At 44.8% G+C, this 20,840-nt stretch overlaps 1 protein-coding gene across 3 annotated transcripts in view; it reads right to left on the bottom strand.

Annotated features, from left to right (window-relative positions):
* Positions 1 to 1,948: 1,948 nt before the first annotated feature.
* ampd2a (adenosine monophosphate deaminase 2a) overlaps positions 1,949 to 20,840 on the bottom strand; it is a 40,015-nt gene continuing 21,123 nt past the window's right edge. For all 3 annotated transcript variants that reach the window (XM_083972360.1, XM_083972359.1, XM_083972361.1), the window contains 17 exons: positions 19,559 to 19,683; positions 17,980 to 18,110; positions 16,802 to 16,870; positions 15,905 to 16,016; positions 14,959 to 15,145; positions 12,707 to 12,848; positions 12,393 to 12,482; positions 11,832 to 11,961; positions 8,958 to 9,152; positions 8,347 to 8,478; positions 8,070 to 8,233; positions 7,163 to 7,289; positions 5,994 to 6,157; positions 5,416 to 5,536; positions 4,547 to 4,720; positions 4,304 to 4,414; positions 1,949 to 3,112 (listed from right to left, as the gene is read on the bottom strand). In XM_083972360.1, coding sequence (XP_083828486.1) covers positions 2,882 to 3,112; positions 4,304 to 4,414; positions 4,547 to 4,720; positions 5,416 to 5,536; positions 5,994 to 6,157; positions 7,163 to 7,289; positions 8,070 to 8,233; positions 8,347 to 8,478; positions 8,958 to 9,152; positions 11,832 to 11,961; positions 12,393 to 12,482; positions 12,707 to 12,848; positions 14,959 to 15,145; positions 15,905 to 16,016; positions 16,802 to 16,870; positions 17,980 to 18,110; positions 19,559 to 19,588 — 2,310 coding nt within the window. In that variant the 5' untranslated portion in view covers positions 19,589 to 19,683 and the 3' untranslated portion in view covers positions 1,949 to 2,881. The remainder of the gene's footprint in view (positions 3,113 to 4,303; positions 4,415 to 4,546; positions 4,721 to 5,415; positions 5,537 to 5,993; positions 6,158 to 7,162; positions 7,290 to 8,069; positions 8,234 to 8,346; positions 8,479 to 8,957; positions 9,153 to 11,831; positions 11,962 to 12,392; positions 12,483 to 12,706; positions 12,849 to 14,958; positions 15,146 to 15,904; positions 16,017 to 16,801; positions 16,871 to 17,979; positions 18,111 to 19,558; positions 19,684 to 20,840) is intronic.

Genomic DNA, 20,840 nt, shown 5'->3' with positions numbered 1-20,840 from the left:
TGGACGGCAGCGTCTCAGACTCTGACGGGACGTTGGACTTGTGGACGTTGGACAGCGACCGGTGTGAGGACGCGACCGCCGCTGCTTTCATCATCAGAGTTTAAACTAAAGAAGACGCTACAGGCGCCATGGCGACGGTTCAACCCCGTCCCAGCACGGCGCTTTGTTCACGTCTCCATGGCGATCAGATCAGTTTATTCTGTGCAGACGGGTTTCTGAGCGTGACAACGCTGCGGTTCATTCTTCATGCAGCCATGCAGGTCAGACACACACTCAGCTCGGCTCGGATCGGCTCATATCGGCTCATATCGGCTCATATCGGCTCATATCGGATCGCAGCGGATCGGATCAGCTCGGATCGGATCAGCTCGGATCGGCTTGGATCGGATCGGCTCAACATGCAGCAGCTCAGAGAAACACAGAAACGTCTACACGTGTAAACAGTCTGGAGAGAAGCTGGAAATGAAAAGGCACTGTGAGAGTTGGCTCGGTGCGAGAGGACAGTGACCGGCATGCAGAGGGAAGAGTCCAGTTCAGATCTGCACTGCAAAAACTTTACATCTCACCAAGAATATTTGTCTTATTTCTAGCCGCCTGCATCGCCCCCCCCCCCCAGAAGAAGCTTCCTCCTTCAGCTGTTGTTAACATCTCCATGTTTCTCACATTCTGTGTCATAAACTATAAAGTGTTTTCTTGTCTGTAACAACATCTCTGTCCTGGGTGATGATCCCTCCTCTGTTGCTCACCCTGAGCTTTCTCCTGGTTTTCCCTGTTAAAAGGGTTTTCCATGGAGTTTTTCCTCAGTGGATGTGAGGGTCTAAGGACAGAGGATGTTGTTATGATGGGATGTAAAGCCCTTTGAGACAAACTGTTTGTAAAAACGGGCTATAGATACTTATCAGTAGGTGACGTCACGGTGCGTTCCACCTGGCCGCCGCCATGCTGGGTACCGAACACTGATTCACCTCTATTCAGCTCAGTGCAGCCACATCCTCTCTGACCAGAAGACTGCTGCCTGATGTAGTTTGGATATGGATATTTCTCATTTTGATGGCCTTGCCTTGAAAGCACACACCTCCACCACCTTTCTGCTGAGACGAGCTTTGACAGCGCGGTGCGCCGCTCTCTCTCCCGTTAAAAGTGAATCTCGCTCACCCAGTGGACCTCTCTCTCTCTCCTCGTCTCTCTCTCTCTCTCTCTCTCTCTCTCTCTCTCTCTCTCTCTGGTCTCCCGTCAGGTAAAAGCTGCCGTTTATTCCTCAGATGAAGCTCATGTTGAGCCTCTCCGGTACAGTTATCCATCACTGCTGTTGAATTAGCCGCTAATCAAAAGCTGTCGCCACTCTGTTTTATCTATCTGGTTTCTCTTTTCTGTGCTGCGCTGATCAGAGCGGCGTCCCTAGCAACGGTGTATTTTACTTAGCCACGATCTGTTAAACAGGAATAACAGACTGTTAAATGCAAAATCAAGATGTAAATAAATATCAGAAATATCAATAAATTATCGGAATACGATATTCAATAGAGCCATGTAATAAAAAAAGCTTTATCCACTATTTTTGTGAGATTTGATGTCACAGCCCATAGACTGCCTTTGGAAGTCGGTACCCAAGATGGCGCTGTGACCGGCTGCGAACGCTGTGTGACGTCACGTGATATCTATCTATACAAATAAAATTGCCTTGCCTTGCCTAGCCTAAACTAATCTCATTCTACTTAAAATAAGACTCATCACATTAAAAGCAGCTTGTTTTTAGACACTTTTTACTTCTTTCAAGCAGATTTTCACTTGAAATAAGTAGAAAAATCTGATAGTGGAGCAAGTTTTTCTTTCTTATTACAAACACAAAAAACTTACTTTCACTGGCAGATTTTTCTACTTATTTCAATTGAAAATTTGTTTGAAACAAGTAAAAAAAAAATATCTAAAAACAAGTTCATTTTTAGGTGATGAGTCTTATTTTAAGTGGAAAGAGTTTAGTTTTGACTAGAAATGAGACAAATATTCTTGGACAGATGTAGAGTTTTTACAGTGTTCAACACGTTCCTGTTCATCACAGAAAAGATTCATTTCGTCCGCGTCGTGTGGAATGTTTCCTTCCCTTTCCTCTCGATGTGAACTAAATCTAAATCACAGAAAAACCGAATCAGCTACCGACCAATGAGCTGCCAGCGCGGCCGGTGGCTCCGCCCCCGACTCAGCAGCAGCCAATCAGCTGCAGCGTGACGTCTGATGAGCTGCAGACTGAGCTCGTTGCAGCAGCAGCAGAGTGAAGAGGAAGAGCAGGTTTCTGTTTCTGTTGGAAGCTGAGATGTCCCGGGTTTCTGAGTGTCTGTGAACACAACACGGTCCTGACGTGGAGATGAACATGTGAGTGACAGGAGGACGAGTCCCGGTCCGAGGAGGGAAGACGGCGTCTCTCCGGGGTCACGACCTCGGAGAGACGAAGACACTGGATCCCTGTGTGTGTGTGTGTGTGCACAGCAAAAACTCAAAGTCTTTTCAAGAATATTTGTCTTATTTCTTGTCAAAATGTCTCATTTCTAGTCAAAACTAATCTCTTTCCACTTTAACATTTACACTTGAAATAAGTAGTAAAATCTGCCAGTGAAAGCAAGCTCAAAAACTTGCTTTCACTGGCAGATTTTTCTACTTATTTCAAGTGAAAATTAGTTTGAAACAAGTGAAAATGATCTAAAAACAAGTTCATTTTTAGGTGAAGAGTCTTATTTTAAGTGGAAAGAGATTAGTTTTGACTAGAAATAAGACAAATATTCTTGGTAAAAGATTGAGTTTTTGCAGTGTGTGTGTGTGTGTTTCTACGGTGACGTGATGCAGCTGGACCTCAGTGTCTTCAGGGATGAGATGAGGCTGTAGGACGTCAGCGCTGGGACGGCAGCGGCAGCGGCAGCGGCGCCATGGACAGAGCGTCCATCTCCTCGGCGATGGCGTCCAGCTCCTCGGTGCGGACGGCCTGCGTGATGAGCTGCAGCTCCTCGGACAGCGTCTCGCTGCGGAACGCCACGCGGATGTCCGGGACGTTGGTGCGGCGGATGTCGTTGCTCTCCGGCCCCTCGCGGGCGTAGCTCGGCCCCAGCCAGTAGCTCTTAGCCTGAGGGACGGGAAGGGAATCGAACATGTGTCAACGGCTGGACACGTTTTAACTAGAGTTTAAAGTTTATTTATTTAGCACTCAAATGTCAACGGTGCACAGAGGGAACGAAGCCGGTTGGCTTTTACATAAGTTCCACCCCTATAACAAATTACATAAGTTCCACCCCTATAACAAATTACATAAGTTCCACCCCTATAACAAATTACATAAGTTCCACACCTATAACAAATTACATAAGTTCCACACCTATAACAAATTACATAAGTTCCACCCCTATAACAAATTACATAAGTTCCACCCCTATAACAAATTACATAAGTTCCACCCCTATAACAAATTACATAAGTTCCACACCTATAACACATTACATAAGTTCCACCCCTATAACACATTACATAAGTTCCACCCCTATAACACATTACATAAGTTCCACCCCTATAACACATTACATAAGTTCCACCCCTATAACACATTACATAAGTTCCACCCCTATAACAAATTACATAAGTTCCACCCCTATAACAAATTACAGCAAGACAAATTTCAATGGCTAACAAATAAACATAGAAAAAAAAGAGATAAAGTGCATAGATAAGTAAGGGATAACGTCCGATGAGGTCCATTAATCTCTGATAATCGGACACCTCGTCGGGCATTATCCCGCTTATACCATGGTCACTTACGAGATAAATACATATTAAATCAATTACTTATAATTTAATGTTGTTTTCACTTGAAATAAGTAGAAAAATCTGATAGTGGAGCAAGTTTTTCTTTCTTATTACAAACACAAAAAACTTGCTTTCACTGGCAGATTTTTCTACTTAAAATAAGACTCATCACATAAAAAGTAGCTTGTTTTTAGACACTTTTTAAACTTATTTGAAGTGAAAATTAGTTTGAAACAAGTGAAAATGATCTAAAAACAAGTTCATTTTTAGGTGATGAGTCTTATTTTAAGTGGAAAGAGTTTAGTTTTGACTAGAAATGAGACATTTTGACAAGAAATAAGACAAATATTCTTGGAAAGATGTAGAGTTTTTGAAGTGTGTTACCTTGTGTGAGAAGCCGCTCATCAGAACGCTGTGTGTGTGTGTGTGTGTGTGTGTGTGTGTGTGTGTGTGTGTGTGTGTGTGTGTGTGTGTGTGTGTGTGTGTGTGTGTGTGTGTGTGTGTGTGTGTGTGTTACCTTGTGTGAGAAGCCGCTCATCAGAACGCTGTTTCTGGCCAGTTCACACATGTCACAGGAGCTGAGCTTCCAGACCTGAGCAGCGATGCTGTACTCCTCCATCAGAGGCTCCTACACACACACACACACACACACACACACACAATACACATTATACACACACATTATACACACACACATTACACACCTACAGCTCAGACTTCAGCTGGTTGCCGTGGAGACGAGGTAACCTTAGCGACAGACCTTGGTGAAGTGGAACTGCAGCGGGTCGTCGGTGGACAGAGACACCATGAGGCCGCGGGACAGATACTCCGGCAGCGGGTTGCGGTGGTAACTAAGGAACAGGCTGTTGTTGCTAAGGGGAGACATGGCGATGCCGATCTGGGCCAAGTAGTAGAGGTACTGCAGCACCGGGGCCTAGGGACACACACACAGAGAGACACACACAGACTCAGGACCCGTCACGTCTTCTGACCTTGATCCTCGTTGATATCAACATGGTTCAGATGATTTTAGCAGTTTCTTAAAAAGGGATGGTTCACCCAAAATTGAAATTTCCCTCATTATCTCCTTGGTTGAGAACGGAGCTCACTTTTCTTCGTCCAAAAAGACACACCAAAAAACATCCAGATACCTCCATGCTGCTCGTCTGTAATGTCCCTCTTGTATTGAAGCCCCAACATGAGCAATTGTTCCGCCGAGGGACACACAGGCAGAGCAGTGAACTGAGACACTGGGAGCTTCCGCTACAAACAAGCTTGAAATATAGACTTATTTAATTTTTTTCGGAACAATTTCTCATGTCGGGGCTTTAATACAAGACGGACATTACATACAAGCAGCATGGAGGTATCTGGATGTTTTTTGGTGTGTCTTTTTGGACGAAGAAAAGTGAGCTCCGTTCTCAACCGTTATATGGACATGCACTGCTACGCCGAGACCCCCTGTAACTCAGAGAAGCCACGGAGGACTCTGAAACTTCTCCCAGCCCTTAGTCCACATGAGGGGGAGGAGATAACTTCAATTTAGAGTGAACTATCACTTTAAAGGAATGTAGTTTCATATTGTTTCTGATCTCTAATAATAAAGTCTAGAGTGTTTGGGGCTCTGACCTTCCGGAGCAGCAGTCCGTGGGAGATGTTCTCTGACAGCATGAATCCTGACACCAGGTGGTGGACGGGTCCGGCCTCGCCGCAGTGAGGTCGCAGCACGAAGGTGTGGAAGCCCCTCCTCCTGTCAACACAACACAACCACAACCACACCGTTACAGCGTTACACCGTTACACTGTTACAGCGTTACACTTGTTTCAACTAATTTTCACTTGAAATAAGTAGAAAAATCTGTTTTTTGTGTTTGTAATAAGAAAGAAAAACTTGCTCCACTATCAGATTTTTCTACTTATTTCAAGTGAAAATCTGCTTGAAAGAAGTAAAAAGTGTCTAAAAAAACAAGCTGCTTTTAATGTGATGAGTCTTATTTTAAGTAGAATGAGATTTGTTTTGACTAGAAATAAGACAAATATTCTTGGTGAGATGTTGAGTTTTTGCAGTGTATGTGAGTGTGTGTGTGTGTGTGTGTGTGTGTGTGTGTGTGTGTGTGTGTGTGTGTGTGTGTGTGTGTGTGTGTGTGTGTGTATGTGTGTGTGTGTGAGTGTGTGTGTGTATGTGTGTGTGTGTGCGTGTGTGTTACCGGCGCAGCGTGTTGAGAGTACTCATGTTGGCGTATGTGTAGTAGAGGTAGTAGGAATACGGAGGGTTTTCATCCTCGTTCCAGTCGGCCGGCAGAGGACTGTCCAGGTTGAAGATGTGCTGCTCCGGTTTGGACTCGTCGTCCACGCTGTCGAAGCCCACCACCTAACACACACACACACACACACACACACACACACACACACACACACCGTCAGTCAGTCTGGCGCTCTAAAGGCGCATGTCTGTGTGTGAGCGATCGTCCTGACATACAGCGATAGAAGCGGCAAAGAAAACTTGTGCGAGGGTGTCCTGATGCAGCGTGACGATTTTGTGGCGAGTTGGTTCAGAATCCAAACCAATCAAATTATCGAGGGACGTAGCTACACAAACTTGCGGCGCTATTCTGAGATTCCTGGCATTTCCTGGTTGCTGTTTCTCACATCTTGGAGTGTTTTTTCCTCTCATATTCTCCTCTCTCTGATAACTTGCTCGTCAACAGAAAGCAGCGTGGACTTTTCAACCAATCAGAAGTGTTTAGGGGCGGGACACCGCCGCCAAATGTCGTCCAGATAGAGACAGAGCGAGTAATAATTTCAGGGTTGAGCGACATCAAGGATGTTCAATCAAACCCACATAGTTTGAAACAATGTTCAAAACACACACAGCCACTCACAACTAAGCATAAAGGAAATTTGCTCCAATGTATGTGGAAGATGCGACCGGACAACTCTGGCAGCTGGACACATTTATTGAGGCTGCTGCACTACTGCATTTATTTGGTAGCTACACCGGTCACTACTGCATTTATTTGGTAGCTACACCGGTCACTACTTCATTTATTTGGTAGCTACACCGGTCACTACTTCATTTATTTGGTAGCTACACCGGTCACTACTTCATTTATTTGGTAGCTACACCGGTCACTACTTCATTTATTTGGTAGCTACACCGGTCGCTCTGGGCCGCTGTGGTAACGGCAATCCGTGACCGCAATGCATGATGGGATATCTTGCTCTGGTTAGTGACCATCAGATGTTCACTACATGTGGCGGTGAATTGTGGGATAGATTCAGTCACTAGATAGTGAACATTAATAATCACTAAACATTCAACAACTGGTCACTAGATAGTGAGTAGGGGTGATTTCGGACACAGCCCATGACTCACGTGCTGCAGGAAGAGGTGCAGCTCGGGGTGACTCCCTGGATCCACCGAGACCTCGAACAGCGGCAGGAAGATGTTCTCCAGCATCTCCTGGAAGTTGGCCAGCTGCTTCTTGGTGTGGTACACGTCACTGGAGACACGGACGGGGTTAGGGACACGTTACAGAGACACGTTACAGGGACACGGTAGAGCTCATTCTAGTTCACAGACGGGTTGTTCTTCTACTACCTCATTCACGACAAGTCACCAGATAAATTCAATCCAGGACTGTTGAGGCTGTAAAAATGTAAAAACGTCCTAAATGAGGTAGTTTCCAGTAAACTCTGGACTATCTCCCTTCAGGACTCTTGGATTGCAGTGGACGAGCAGTGTGGAGGAATATTAAATGGTTGTTGTGTAGTTTTATGGACGTTATTACTCTCATATAAAGTTTTGGTTGGACTATAGGAACCGGCCTCCCGGGTCTCCAGATGACCTTTGAGGAATAAAAAACTACTCCGGAGTATTCATCATCATGAGGGGGAGGCAATAATGACTGGATTTCATCTTTTGGTGAACTATTCCTTTAAAGAGTCAGTGTTGGTGGACAGATGGACAGATGGACAGTTCAGGATCTGTCAACTGGCAACTTCATAGAATTTATTCCAGAAATATCAATAAATCCTCGTGTTGATGACGTGCATTAGGAAACTGCTGCTCTACTCAGTGTGAAATAAAATGAGACGATGTGAGAAGAGTTGTGACGCAGCGCTGAGCTCAGTGATAGATGAATATATTTATAAAACGTAAAGGTGAAATCCGGCGATCTGATTGGTTGTTAACCGTGGTATAATGAGCATATACCACGGCCTGGAGTGATATATTGCTTAAATATATATAAATATTATATAAATGCCCCTAACCCACTTACTAGAGCCGTGGCACCTGGATGAGCCAGCGCACGTTGTCGGAGTAGACGCGGTGTTTGACGGCCCACTGGGCCAGCTTGTCCCACTCGTCCCGGGAGCGTCCGTAGATGGACAGACGCAGCTCAGAGTTCTGGTACTTACTCTCCTCCAGGTCGAACATCACTTCCTGCTCAGAGAGACAGAGAGACAAAGGACACACTGACGATCCGTCTGTCTGGACACGTTAAAGACTAAAGACACGCTGCGTTAAAGACTAAAGATGAGTGAGCGTTGTCTCACCTTGATGATGTGAGCAAAGTATTTTCCCTCCACGTGGTTGTCGGTCTTGATGAAGATCTCTCTGAGGATGGATTCTCCGATGGGGTTGTACTTGGCGTTGAACTTGTCAAACCTGTGGAAGGTGTTACGGTCCTGAAGAGACGGAAGGAGACAGCTGGTTCATCTCACACTGCAAACACTCTACATCTCTCCAAGAATATTTGTCTCATTTCTAGTCAAAACTAATCTCTTTCCACTTAAAATAAGACTCATCACCTAAAAATGAACTTGTTTTTAGATCATTTTCACTTGTTTCAAACTAATTTTCACTTGAAATAAGTAGAAAAATCTGCCAGTGAAAGCAAGTTTTTTTGTGTTTGTAATAAGAAAGAAAAACTTGCTCCACTGTCAGATTTTTCTACTTATTTCAAGTGAAAATCTGCTTGAAAGAAGTAAAAAGTGTCTAAAAACAAGCTGCTTTTTATGTGATGAGTCTTATTCTAAGTGGAATGAGATTTATTTTGACTAGAAATGAGAAAACGAGTTTTTGCAGTGCATTTAAAACCTCTAACACATGTATTCATCAGTATCTCCTGTAATGAACCAAAGTGCTGCTTGGTTTGGTTTCTGACCGCATGCATGTCCAGAGTGTCGACGCTCAGGTCGAAGGCCGTGAGGTTCATGTTCTCGAACACGTCCTTCAGCGTCTGGCCGCGGCCGCGCTCGATGTGCACGATCTCCTCCGGGTACTTCTTCATGGCTCTCTTGATGAAGCGCAGCAGGTGCTTCTGGTTCATGCAGGACGAAGCGTGGATGTGTGTGTCCACCTGCACACGGCAACAAGACGGTGGAGAAGGTTTCATTCAGATGGTCACGTGATGATTAATAAAGAGGTTTTGTAGCGGTGGTAGGGTCAGAGGTGAATGATGAATGAATTAATTAATTTATTTCGGTATATATCAAGCTTATATAACTGAAAGGGTGTAGGTTGAAGCCAAAGCCTATATACCCCGACCCCCTTTTACCTTAAAAAATGATACGCATTAATACAAAAGGATCAGATCACAGACATTTGAAACTACTCAGTACACTTAAATTTCTGATCACAACAAAATAAAGAATAGTACACAGCACATAACCCAAAATAGTACAAAATCATTAAACTTATGTTTTTCTTATAAAGTATTTTAAAGCCAACTAGAGTACACCATAATTTAATATTTTCAGGACAATTATTCCAGATGTTAAAGGGATATTCTGGCGTAAGTTTAAGCCATGGTCCAACGCACCGTAACACCGAGTTAGACCCCCCCTGGAGAGATGAAGTCTGCTAACCGCTAGCTTCTCTAGTTGTAGCAACGTTAGCAATGACCGCACCATAACAAACAGCGCAGTAAACGGATCCACTATCCACCGATCAAAAAGCCACTTACAGCCACAAATAATGCTCAGAACAGCACCAAACATCATCAACAGTACAAACAGGGTCCCATCCCATAATACGAGGCATCAAACATCTGTTAGCTTAGCCTGGTTTCTATTGAAAAGAGACGAAAACAACTCACCCACTCTGCTCCAGTTATACGCTATGCAGCAACTTTCCGTGTCCAGCACAGAGTCCAGACACTGACAACACACGTCCGAGGCCGACTGGCAGCACAAACATCTGGTTTCAGCACAATCATCTGGTTTCAGCACCAACATCTGGTTTCAGCACAAACATAGTTTGTAGTTTATTGTTTATTTGTTTGAGGACAGTGCACATTCATGAACAGTTAACGCCGTGGCATCCTGTAAGTGTGCCGAAACATCTGGTTTCAGCACAAACATCTGGTTTCAGCGGCCACTGACAGGCAGTGACCACTTGATTCCCCCAGGTCCAACACATAGACTCCACCGGCTCTCTCCCTCTTTGACTTTTCTCCTCCATTTCCTTCAGCTCGTCGTCAGTAAACTCGGTCTCAAACTGAGCCCATTGAAATGAAACCAGTCGTTGTTGTTCTCAAACTCCATAAACTCAGCCGTGTCCGTGATGTTTCCTTCACTAAATTACAGACAGTCTCTTCCTGCAACGAACGGCGTCCTGATCGCGTGTGTGACGTTGCGTCTAATCTCGCGCTTGTGTACGTGATTCTCTCCGTTCATTTCCCTGTGAACACTCGATAATAACTTTTATAAACTGATGAAGATACATAGGAACTTAGCTGCATTATATGGAGTAATACACACACATTCATCCTTGAGCTGCAGGACTCTACTTCACTCGGTAATCGCCTCCACGCCAGCTGACTACCTGTAACCATGGCTACAACAGCTGACTACCTGTAACCATGGCTACAACAAGCAGACATCACAGATAGGATCTGGGGGAATCAAGTGGTCAGTCTGGTGGTCACTGCCTGTCGGTGGCCGCTGAAACCAGATGTTTGTGCTGAAACTAGATGTTTATGCTGAAACCAGATGTTTGTGCTGCCAGTGGCCGCTGAAACCAGATGTCTGTGCTGAAACCAGATGTTTATGCTGAAACCAGATGTTTATGCTGAAACCAGATGTTTGTGCTGAAACCAGATGTTTGTGCTGAAACCAGATGTTTGTTTGTGCTGAAACCAGATGTTTGTGCTGTCAGTCGGCCTCTGAAACCAGATGTTTGTGGTGAAACCAGATATTTGTGCTGAAACCAGATGTTTGTGCTGTCAGTCGGCCTCTGAAACCAGATGTTTGTGCTGAAACCAGATGTTTGTGCTGCCAGTCGGCCTCGGACGTCTGTTGTCAGTGCCTGGACTCTGTGCTGGACACGGAAAGTTGCTGCATAGTGTATAACTGGAGGAGAGTGGGTGAGTTGTTTTCGTCTCATTTCAATAGAAACCAGGCTAAGCTAACAGATGTTTGATGCCTCGTATTATGGGATGGGACCCTGTTTGTACTGTTGATGCCGTTTGGTGCTGTTCTGAGCATTATTTGAGGCTGTAAGTGGCTTTTTGATCGGTGGCTAGTGGATCCGTATACTGTGCTGTTTGTTATGGTGCGGTCATTGCTAAAGTTGCTACAACTGGAGAAGCTAGCGCTTAGCAGACTTCATCTCTCGGGGGGGGGGGGGGGTCTAACTCGGTGTTACGGTAAGTTGGACCATGGCTTAAACTTACGCCGGAATATCCCTTTAACCCCTCTAACAGAAAGACAGAGATTTTTTACAGTAGTTCGAGTCTTTGGTTTCTCAAATAATAGTGGTCTTCTCAGGTTATAACTGGAATTCTTCATTTTAAACAGATTCTGGATATCTGGAGGTCAGAAGAAGTTTATTTTTTGCTTTGTACACTGTTTGTATTGTAATGTAATCAACTAAGTCCCTGAATTTCAAAATGTTCAAGCGACTTAACAGTGGGTTGGTTGGCTCACGGAAAGGTTTATTACTGATGATTCTCACAGCCTTTTTTTGCCGAATAAAACAATAGACTTTGTGTTTAGGTGTAGGTCAGAGGTCAGAGGTCAGAGGTCACTAGCAGCACCTTGCGGATGTTGTAGAAGTCTCGGTGAGGAACCTTCTTCTGCGCCGCCAGCTCCTTCATCTCGTTGAGGAGGATGTGCATCTGGAACTTAGAGCTCAGGTACTGGAGCCGCCGGTAGCAGAACGACTTCCTGTCGGGAAGAACCAGACACACACCGAGCTCAGAGGAAGGGGGTTAGGGTTAAGAATATTTGTCTTATTTCTAGTCAAAACTAATCTCATTCTACTTAAAATAAGACTCATCACATTAAAAGCAGCTTGTTTTTAGACACTTTTTACTTCTTTCAAGCAGATTTTCACTTGAAATAAGTAGAAAAATCTGATAGTGGAGCAAGTTTTTCTTTCTTATTACAAACACAAAAAACTTGCTTTCACTGGCAGATTTTTCTACTTATTTCAAGTGAAAATTAGTTTGAAATAAGTGAAAATGATCTAAAAACAAGTTCATTTTTAGGTGATGAGTCTTATTTTAAGTGGAAAGAGATTAGTTTTGACAAGAAATAAGACAAATATTCTTGGTTAGATGTTGATTCTGGGTTTTTGCCGTGCAGCAGACACTCACACGGGGCCGTTGATGATGAGCGCCATCATGACGTTCATGTCGGCGATGTATTCCTTCAGGTCGGGGTAGGGCAGGTCCAGCTCCGAGCTCCTACAGACAGACACAGAAGAACAATGAGCTGCAGACTGAAGAACGAGTCTCTGTGTGAAGACGAGGCGTCCTGTTAGTTATATTTTAGTTAGTTATATTAATTAGTTATATTAATCTAATACGAGACGTCCTATTAGTTATATTTTAGTTAGTTATATTAATTAGTTATATTAATCTAATACAAGACGTCCTGCAGATAGACAGATAGACAGAGAGACTCCTACTTGTCCATGTTGGTCCTCTTGGTGTACACGTGGACGACTCCGTCCACCATCTTGCAGCCGTAGCCGGTGTCTGGGGGCATGCTCTTGGGGTCCTGGTTGTCATAGGGATGAGTCTCTGAGACCGGCGGGTGGACCGGGGCGTCTGGGGAAACAAGACGATGTGGACGTTAATTCACTTTCCACATGAGGAGACACAGAAGGAGCCGAGGCGTCTCCGTTTGATTCAATACAACATTTAACAACTAAATGAAGCGTAGCGTTAGTTCAGGCCATGACGTCGAGCTCTGAATCAGCAGCGTAACTGTCTTCACCTGTGCAGATCAGCTGATGGCTCAGCTGACTGCCCGTGGCTGCTTCCTATTGGGGAACTGCATTCAGAGTGGCTATTTAAACTGCTCTAGTCCGACGTCACCTCCCTTGCTGCTGCTGCTTCCTCTGCCGGCTTTCTGCAACCCACCTCCACCCCAGCTCCTCCTGTCATTGTTCATGTTGGTTGCTCTGCTCTGTCTGGGTTTTCTTTGCTGCTGCGCTCCCTGCTTATGCCGTTCATGATGGCTCGTGAAGGGCAGGAAGGTGCTCTTCCTGCCTCAGGCTTTCAGAGCAGGGGGTCCCAGAACAGTATCATACCGCCAAATTAAACTTGTGCAAGTAAATAAATATTATTTTGACATAGTGGTCCTGACAGAACTGTTGAGGGAGTGAAACTACACACGTGTTGTTACATTGATCAGATTTCAGTCTGAATGATCGTTTTTATTTCTCTTTCACTTTAGAACTGATGGGGTGAATTCAGTCAAATGTGTCGTGATTAGATTTGTAAAAAGCTGAAAGGTTGTAAAGAGCGGTTATTCATATATTAATGGATGTATACAACTCAGGGAATAACAAAGGACTTCTAAGCAGCTACACCATGACACCTGGTGGAGGAAGGACACGACTACAGACTATGTGAAAGATGGATGGGGGAAGGAATCGAACATGTTGGAGAAACTCTATTTGTTTTTTATAACTTCCAAGCAGAGGTCCAGACAGCCTGGTTCTGACTGGCTGTAGAGACGATGTGGAGACGATGTGGAGAGGCCTTGACTGATCAGGACAATGCTTTTTCTTGCCCCCCCCCCCCCCATCCAGATTTTCTGGAGGGAAGTGGCAAAAATCATTTCAAAGGTTCTGTGTTTCAGTATCAACGTATCATTCACAACTCTCCATCTTGGAAATAAGACGAATGGACTGAGTAAACCTGAGATTTATCTTCTTAGTGCCTGGCTGTCTGTAAGTAAGAAGGCCGTCACAAAATGATGGCCCCAGAAAAATGCTGTAATGTATATTTTGCTTAACTCTTTTACATATACCATTTTCCTTATTTCTTAGGGAAAGGGAACCCCTTATATATACTTTTTTTTCCATTGGAAACAGAAAATATGTGTGTTTCTCTGATAAAATGAATTATTCTTGCCGTCTTCATTGTTGTATATTTTTTCTGCATCTCATATGGTCGACCTGTCACTTTGATATTTGCCAATTGATATTTATAGACCTTGTTTTTACTGTGGATTTCTCTTTCGTCACCAGTGTTCTTACTTATCCTGTGAAACTACTTAAAGAACACCTGAAAGCAACTGCCCTAACTGACCTGACGAAGAGCTAAATGCTCCAAACGTTGTTGTTGTCTCTGTTTTATTATGTCGTCCTCCAATAAATGATTGAATACTCTGAGAGCAGACAGTGTGGCGAGTCCACTACAGATACTTGTGTTAATGTTGTAAAACAACTTGAGCAGATACTCACTCAATCTGACTGCAGAAAGATGTGGGTGAAAATAACGATGGTGAGACTGTTTATGAGGTGTTGTGTAATTGTTGAGTGTTTTGTATTTGTCTTTTGTTTTCCCTTTTCTGTCTCTGTACTAAAAGGAGAATTATCTCTAAATAAAGAGTTGAGAAGAAACTGGTGTTTGTTGTATCAAACACTCCCATCCCTCTGTGTGACGTAGAGACAGATCTATGATCTAACCGTCTGCAGACTGCAGCTGCAGTGGTTTGGACGTTTCTCTACGTTGTGATGAACAGCTGAGTGAATGTGTTTGGTTTCTCTCCGTTGTGATGAGTTGTAGTTGAGTGAATGTGTTTGACGCCAACGTACCGACAGTTGAGTGAATGTGTTGTGTTGAACAGCTGAGTGAATGTGTTGTGATGTGTTTCTCTACATAGTGATGAGTTGTAGTTGAGTGAATGTGTTAGACACCAACGTACCGGCGTCCACCGGCGTCTCTGGGATGTCTGGGAAGACGCCGACGTCCTGCAGCTTGGTGCCGAGGTCCTGCAGCGCGTGCATGGTGGTCTTACAGAAGCTCTGCATGGAGCGGTGGATGTACTTCTCCCTGATGAACAAGGCCTTCACCACGCACTGAGCCGCGTCCACCAGGTCCGTGAAGGGAACCTACACACACCAGGACAGATAAGGATAGATGGATAGATTAAAAAGAGTTTAAAAAGTCATTACAAGTATTTGAGGTGTTAAAAAGATGTGTTTCTATGCACATATGTTTTGGAAATGCTCAAAGATACAAATGTTTTGGAATGAGGTTAAGAAAGAACTGGACACTTTGATTGGACATAACTTGGACCTATCACCTCTTCAGTGTATTCTGGCGGCCAAGGTCTCGAGCGCAAGGAACAACCACAACGCAAAACTCATTGGAATACTCCTGTATATGGCACGAAAAACTATTCTTAAGTTCTGGATTCATAAAGACACTCCTACATTGGACGATTGGTACAAGGAGGTAATGAGTATAATCCCTTTGGAAAAATGGACTTATATCCTTCATGATAACATGGAGGGTTTTACAAGCGTATGGCAACCAGTCCCATCCCTCTGGACTGAGCTTCAATGTCCCTCACTGAGTGACATAACATGGATGACTCTGTGTTCATGTAGGCTATATGTATGTTTGTAAGCTGTTACTTGCTTTGTTATGTTTATTCATAACTGTAGAGTATCTTATGCTACAGAAAAATGCATGGTTCTGTGGAAACCATATGTAAAGGACAATATATGGCGCTCTCGCTGCCCGATGCTTCACTTGTAAAGAAGCTGCAAAGGGTTCAACACACAGACATATAGACATGTATACATGTCTATATGTCTGTGGTTCAACACCGTGTCTGTTTCCCTCTTCAGGGCCGTTCCACTCACCCCACACTTCTCCTCTCCGGAGATGGAAACCCGCTGGTATTCCCGCTCCATGGGCATCTGCCTCCCTCTGAAGCCCATGTCCACTGTGTCCACGCTCTGCTCCTTCATCAGCCTTCACTCACACAGAGACACGGACAACAACATCAACAACAAGGACAACAAGGACACGTGGACATGAGGCTCTGTTCACTACTAATATAATAAAGTTTAGATTGATTGATTGATACAGCAGCGACTCGTTCAGCTCGTTTCCTGCTGCTTCTCTCAGGTTGGAGGTTAGAGGCTGAACATTAGTGCCGTGTTACTCAGCTGCTCCTCCATCAACTCTTGTTAACATTTCTATATTCTCCATATTCTGTGTAATAAACTGTTTTCTTGTCTGTAACAGCATCTCCGTCCCAGCTGAGGGATTCCTCCTCTGTCTCTCACCCTGAGCTTTCTCCTGTTTATCTCCCTGTAAATTAAAGGCTTAGTTACCCTTTAATTTACAGGCCGTTAATTATGTGATAATGTCAAGAAAAAGCCTAGAAATAACGCTCAGTTCCTTGGACTGGATATTGGAGACGTATAAACTGTGAACTGAGGAACAATGTTCTTCTGGTAATAGTGAAGTCTGGGGAACTTGAGACATCGTTTCAGAGTCGTTTAAGGAGAACAGGTTCAATCTAGACTCTGGAGGGTTGAATAGTTCTGCAGCTTGACCAGCAGGGGGAGGAAGTGGGCTGAGAACCTCTGGAGGAAACAGCTGACAGCAGCTAAACACTGAGTCTGAACAGCCAATGAGACGTCACCGTGTTTCTGAGCCATGAAGCCACGAAGCACAACAACAACAATAGAGACACAGTTAAAGAAAACAACAACAACAACACAGAAACAAACGGAGGCAGAGCGACTCACTCCAGGTCTGGAGCGCTGTCGATCTTCATGAAGTCCTGTTTGGCTCGCACCAAGATCTCTGGCTCAAGCCTGCAGAGCAGAGCAGAGGGGGGTGCAGCGGAGTGGGGGGGGGGGCAGAGGAAAGACATGAAGCAGAGGGAGAGAGACCAAATATATGCAACAGCACACACACACACACACACACACACACACACACACACACACACACACACACACACACACACACACACACACACACACACACACATATGCCTGTCCACACAAAGAGAAAAACAGCAGAATCAGTCAGTGAGTTGGTGGAGCTCAGACCTCCTCTGATTGGCTTAGTGCTGCAGACGCCTCCGAACCATCCCATAGCAAAAAGTAGTAGTATACTTGGAGTTGCAATACATACCAGGGAACATAGGACCCTTTTTCTAAAAAAGGTCCTATGTTCCCCACTGTTGCTGGTCGATGGACTCTCTCTCTCTATCTGGCCTGTCTAGCCTCTACCTGCTCTTTTTACTAAACTTAACCAACTTCTTCATTGCCTAAACCCTTTAACCAATGGGACAATTACACTTCTCACTCAAAGTCACAACTCAACTTCTCACTCAGAAACAGGCAAAAATCAGGGGCGGTGTTTATCTCAGTTGGTAGAGCACCCGCCCCATGTGTAGAGGCTACAGTCCTCACTGCAGGCGGCCCCGGTTCGAGTCCCGCGTCGGACGGCCCTATCCTGCGTGTCATTCCCCCCATCTCTCTGCCTCCCATTTCCTGTCACACTCTCAACTGTCCTATCTAATAAAGGCATGGAAAGCCCAAAAAAAAAAAAAGAAACAGGCAAAAATCTGCAAAGTCACAACTACACTTCCAGGTAAGGGACCAAAAACTGCATGTTCCCCGGGTCCTTTTGGGGAAAAGTGGGGAACATAGGACCTTTTTTTAGAAAAACGGTCCTATGTTCCCCGGTCCCAAACAAAGTGGGGAACATAGGGATGATCCCCATTAGCCCCGTTAGCTGGTTGCCAGCGTTAGTCGCCCACAGAAGCAGGAGTGTGTGTAAAAGGTGAGGGGAGCTGTGTGTGTGTGTGTGTGTGTGTGTGTGTGTGTGTGTGTGTGTGTGTGTGTGTGTGTGTGTGTGTGTGTGTGTGTGTGTCTCTGTGTGTGTGTGTGTGTGTGTGTGTGTGTGTCCCTACTTGATGTCCTGACTGATCTGCCTCTCCAGCCGGTGTCGTCGCTCCTCCAGCTGCTCGATGGGACTGTCCTCGGGGAACTCATAGGGAGCGCTGCGCATCTCGCTGTCCGCCATGCTGCGACTGAACAGCTCCTGGTGGCGCACACACACCACCATTACACACACACCACCATTACACACACACCACCATTACACAACACACCACCATTACACATCACACACAACATGCAATATTATTATTAGTAGTAGTAACATTATTTATTTCCATGTGGACAAAGGAAAGTCACAGAGACGGACACAAAGAAAACCAGTTCAGTGATCTGGTTTCTGATGGTTTGTGACGGTTAATGTCTCATCTGTTGTGCACTTTGTTTATTTTTACTTAAGCGTTAGGTAATCCCTTAGCAAAAAGTAGTTTATTAAAGTGTGCTACAAGTATACTCATTTTATACTAACCCTAACCAGATGTTTGTGCTGAAACCAGATGTTTGTGCTGAAACCAGATGACTGTGCTGAAACCAGATGTTTGTGCTGAAACCAGATGACTGTGCTGAAACCAGATGACTGTGCTGAAACCAGATGTTTGTGCTGAAACCAGATGTTTGTGCTGAAACCAGATGTTTGTGCTGAAACCAGATGTCTGTGTTGAAACCAGATGTTTGTGCTGAAACCAGATGACTGTGCTGAAACCAGATGTCTGTGTTGAAACCAGATGACTGTGCTGAAACCAGATGTTTGTGCTGAAACCAGATGTTTATGCTGAAACCAGATGATTGTGCTGAAACCAGATGTTTGTGCTGAAACCAGATGTTTGTGCTGAAACCAGATGTTTATGCTGAAACCAGATGATTGTGCTGAAACCAGATGTTTGTGCTGAAACCAGATGTTTGTGCTGAAACCAGATGTTTGTGCTGCCAGTCGGCCTCGGACGTGTGTTGTCAGTGCCTGGACTCGGATACGGAAAGTTGCTGCATAGCGTATAACTGGAGCAGAGTGGGTGAGTTGTTTTTGTCTCGTTTCAATAGAAACCAGGCAAAGCTAACAGATGTTTGATGCCTCGTATTATGGGATGGGACCCTGTTTGTACTGGTGATGACGTTTGGTGCTGTTCTGAGCATTATTTGTGGCTGTAAGTGGCTTTTTGATCGGTGGATAGTGGATCCGTATACTGCGCTGTTTGTTATGGTGCGGTCATTGCTAAAGTTGCTACAACTAGAGAAGCTAGCGGTTAGCAGACTTCATCTCTCGAGGGGGGGTCTAACTCGGTGTTACGGTGCGTTGGACCATGGCTTAAACTTACGCCGGAATATCCCTTTAAGAAAATGAACTTCAAGTATACTACTTTTTGCTAAGGGATGTCCTGTCTTGTGTATTGTATTTTATTCTGTCACCGTGGGACAGTGAGAAACAGCTGAATGTCTGGTACATGTGGTTAAAGTGACAATAAAAATCTTGAATCTTGAATTTCCAAACCTTTCAACCTTTATTCTTATAATAAAGCTGATGAAGAGATGTGATAAAGTTTATTTAGACCGGCTGTTGTCCTGACGTTCACAGTGTTTCTGAGTTTCTGCTCCTACCTCAGCGATCTCTTTGTACTTCTCCTCCATGGATGTGCGCAGGTCGATGTGAGTCAGAGAGACGGGCGTTCCGGGGAGGGATCGCTGCGGTCGGAGCGGTTTGGACCCGGACGCTCCACACAGATCTGGGAGGAGAAGACACAAAGACTCTCAATCAGAATCAGAAATGTTTCCTTCAGATTTACTTCACTGGATCTGGAGCCAAAACCAAAGAACTCATAACAGATTTCAGACACAAACCACCCCTCAAACCACCCCTCAAAACACCCCTCCTCATCTCACAATCACAGACTCCTACAAGTTCCTGGGCACTCATATCAGCAACACACTCAAATGGGACAATAACACAAGCCATGTAATAATAAAAAAGGCCAACCAAAGACTATTCCACCTCAGGCAGCTCAAGAAATACAAAGTCAAACTCAACCTCCTCCTCCAGTTCTACACAGCCGTCCTATCAGCATCCTCACAGCTCACATCTCAGTCTGGTACGGCAGTCTGGACACTCACTCACACAGCAAACTCCAACGGATCATAAAAAAAGCATCTTTACTCACAAACACACTCCCCTCCCATCACTTGACTCACTTTACCACAAACGCACAATAACAAGAGCACATAAGATCATCTCTGATCCAACACACCCAGCTAACCACCTGTTTCAACTGTTTCCCTCTGGCAGACGCTTTAGGTCCATTTCAACTAAAACAACCCGGTTCAAAAACAGCTTTTTTCCCACTGCCATCAGGCTGCTGAACTCCACTCATCTCCTAACTCTGTCTGTGTTAAAGGGATAGTCTGTATGTAAATGTCTGGTCTGATGTTGATGTCTGCTCATGTATGTTAAATGTATAACTGATGTCTGCTGCCACACAGTAGCTACTATGTGCTGCTACTATGCTGTGCCGAAAGCAAATTCTGCCGACTTGTTGTGCAGTCCTTAATAAATGAATTGAATTGAACTGAAAATCACACAGACAAGTAGCTGGAATGAAATGTTGGTGACACCTTGTAGAAACCGTTCCTCTCCACCGCTGCAGGAAGCACGGTGTTGAACCGTTCCACCGCTGTAGGAAGCACGGTGTTGAACCGTTCCAGCGCTGCAGGAAGCACGGTGTTGAACCGTTCCACCGCTGCAGGAAGCACGGTGTTGAACCGTTCCACCGCTGCAGGAAGCACGGTGTAGGTGGGAAAGAGCCAGCTGAGCTGCATTGGCTCATTGCAGTGGGACAAGCTGGAGCAGAGAGTTGATAAGGCCTCAGGGGTTTTATTCTACACAGCA

The sequence above is a fragment of the Trachurus trachurus genome (assembly GCF_905171665.1).
Source record: "Trachurus trachurus genome assembly, chromosome: 5".
Lineage (NCBI taxonomy): Eukaryota > Metazoa > Chordata > Actinopteri > Carangiformes > Carangidae > Trachurus > Trachurus trachurus.
The sequence above is the reverse complement of the archived record's forward strand: the minus strand, read 5'-3'. Positions and strand labels throughout refer to the sequence as shown.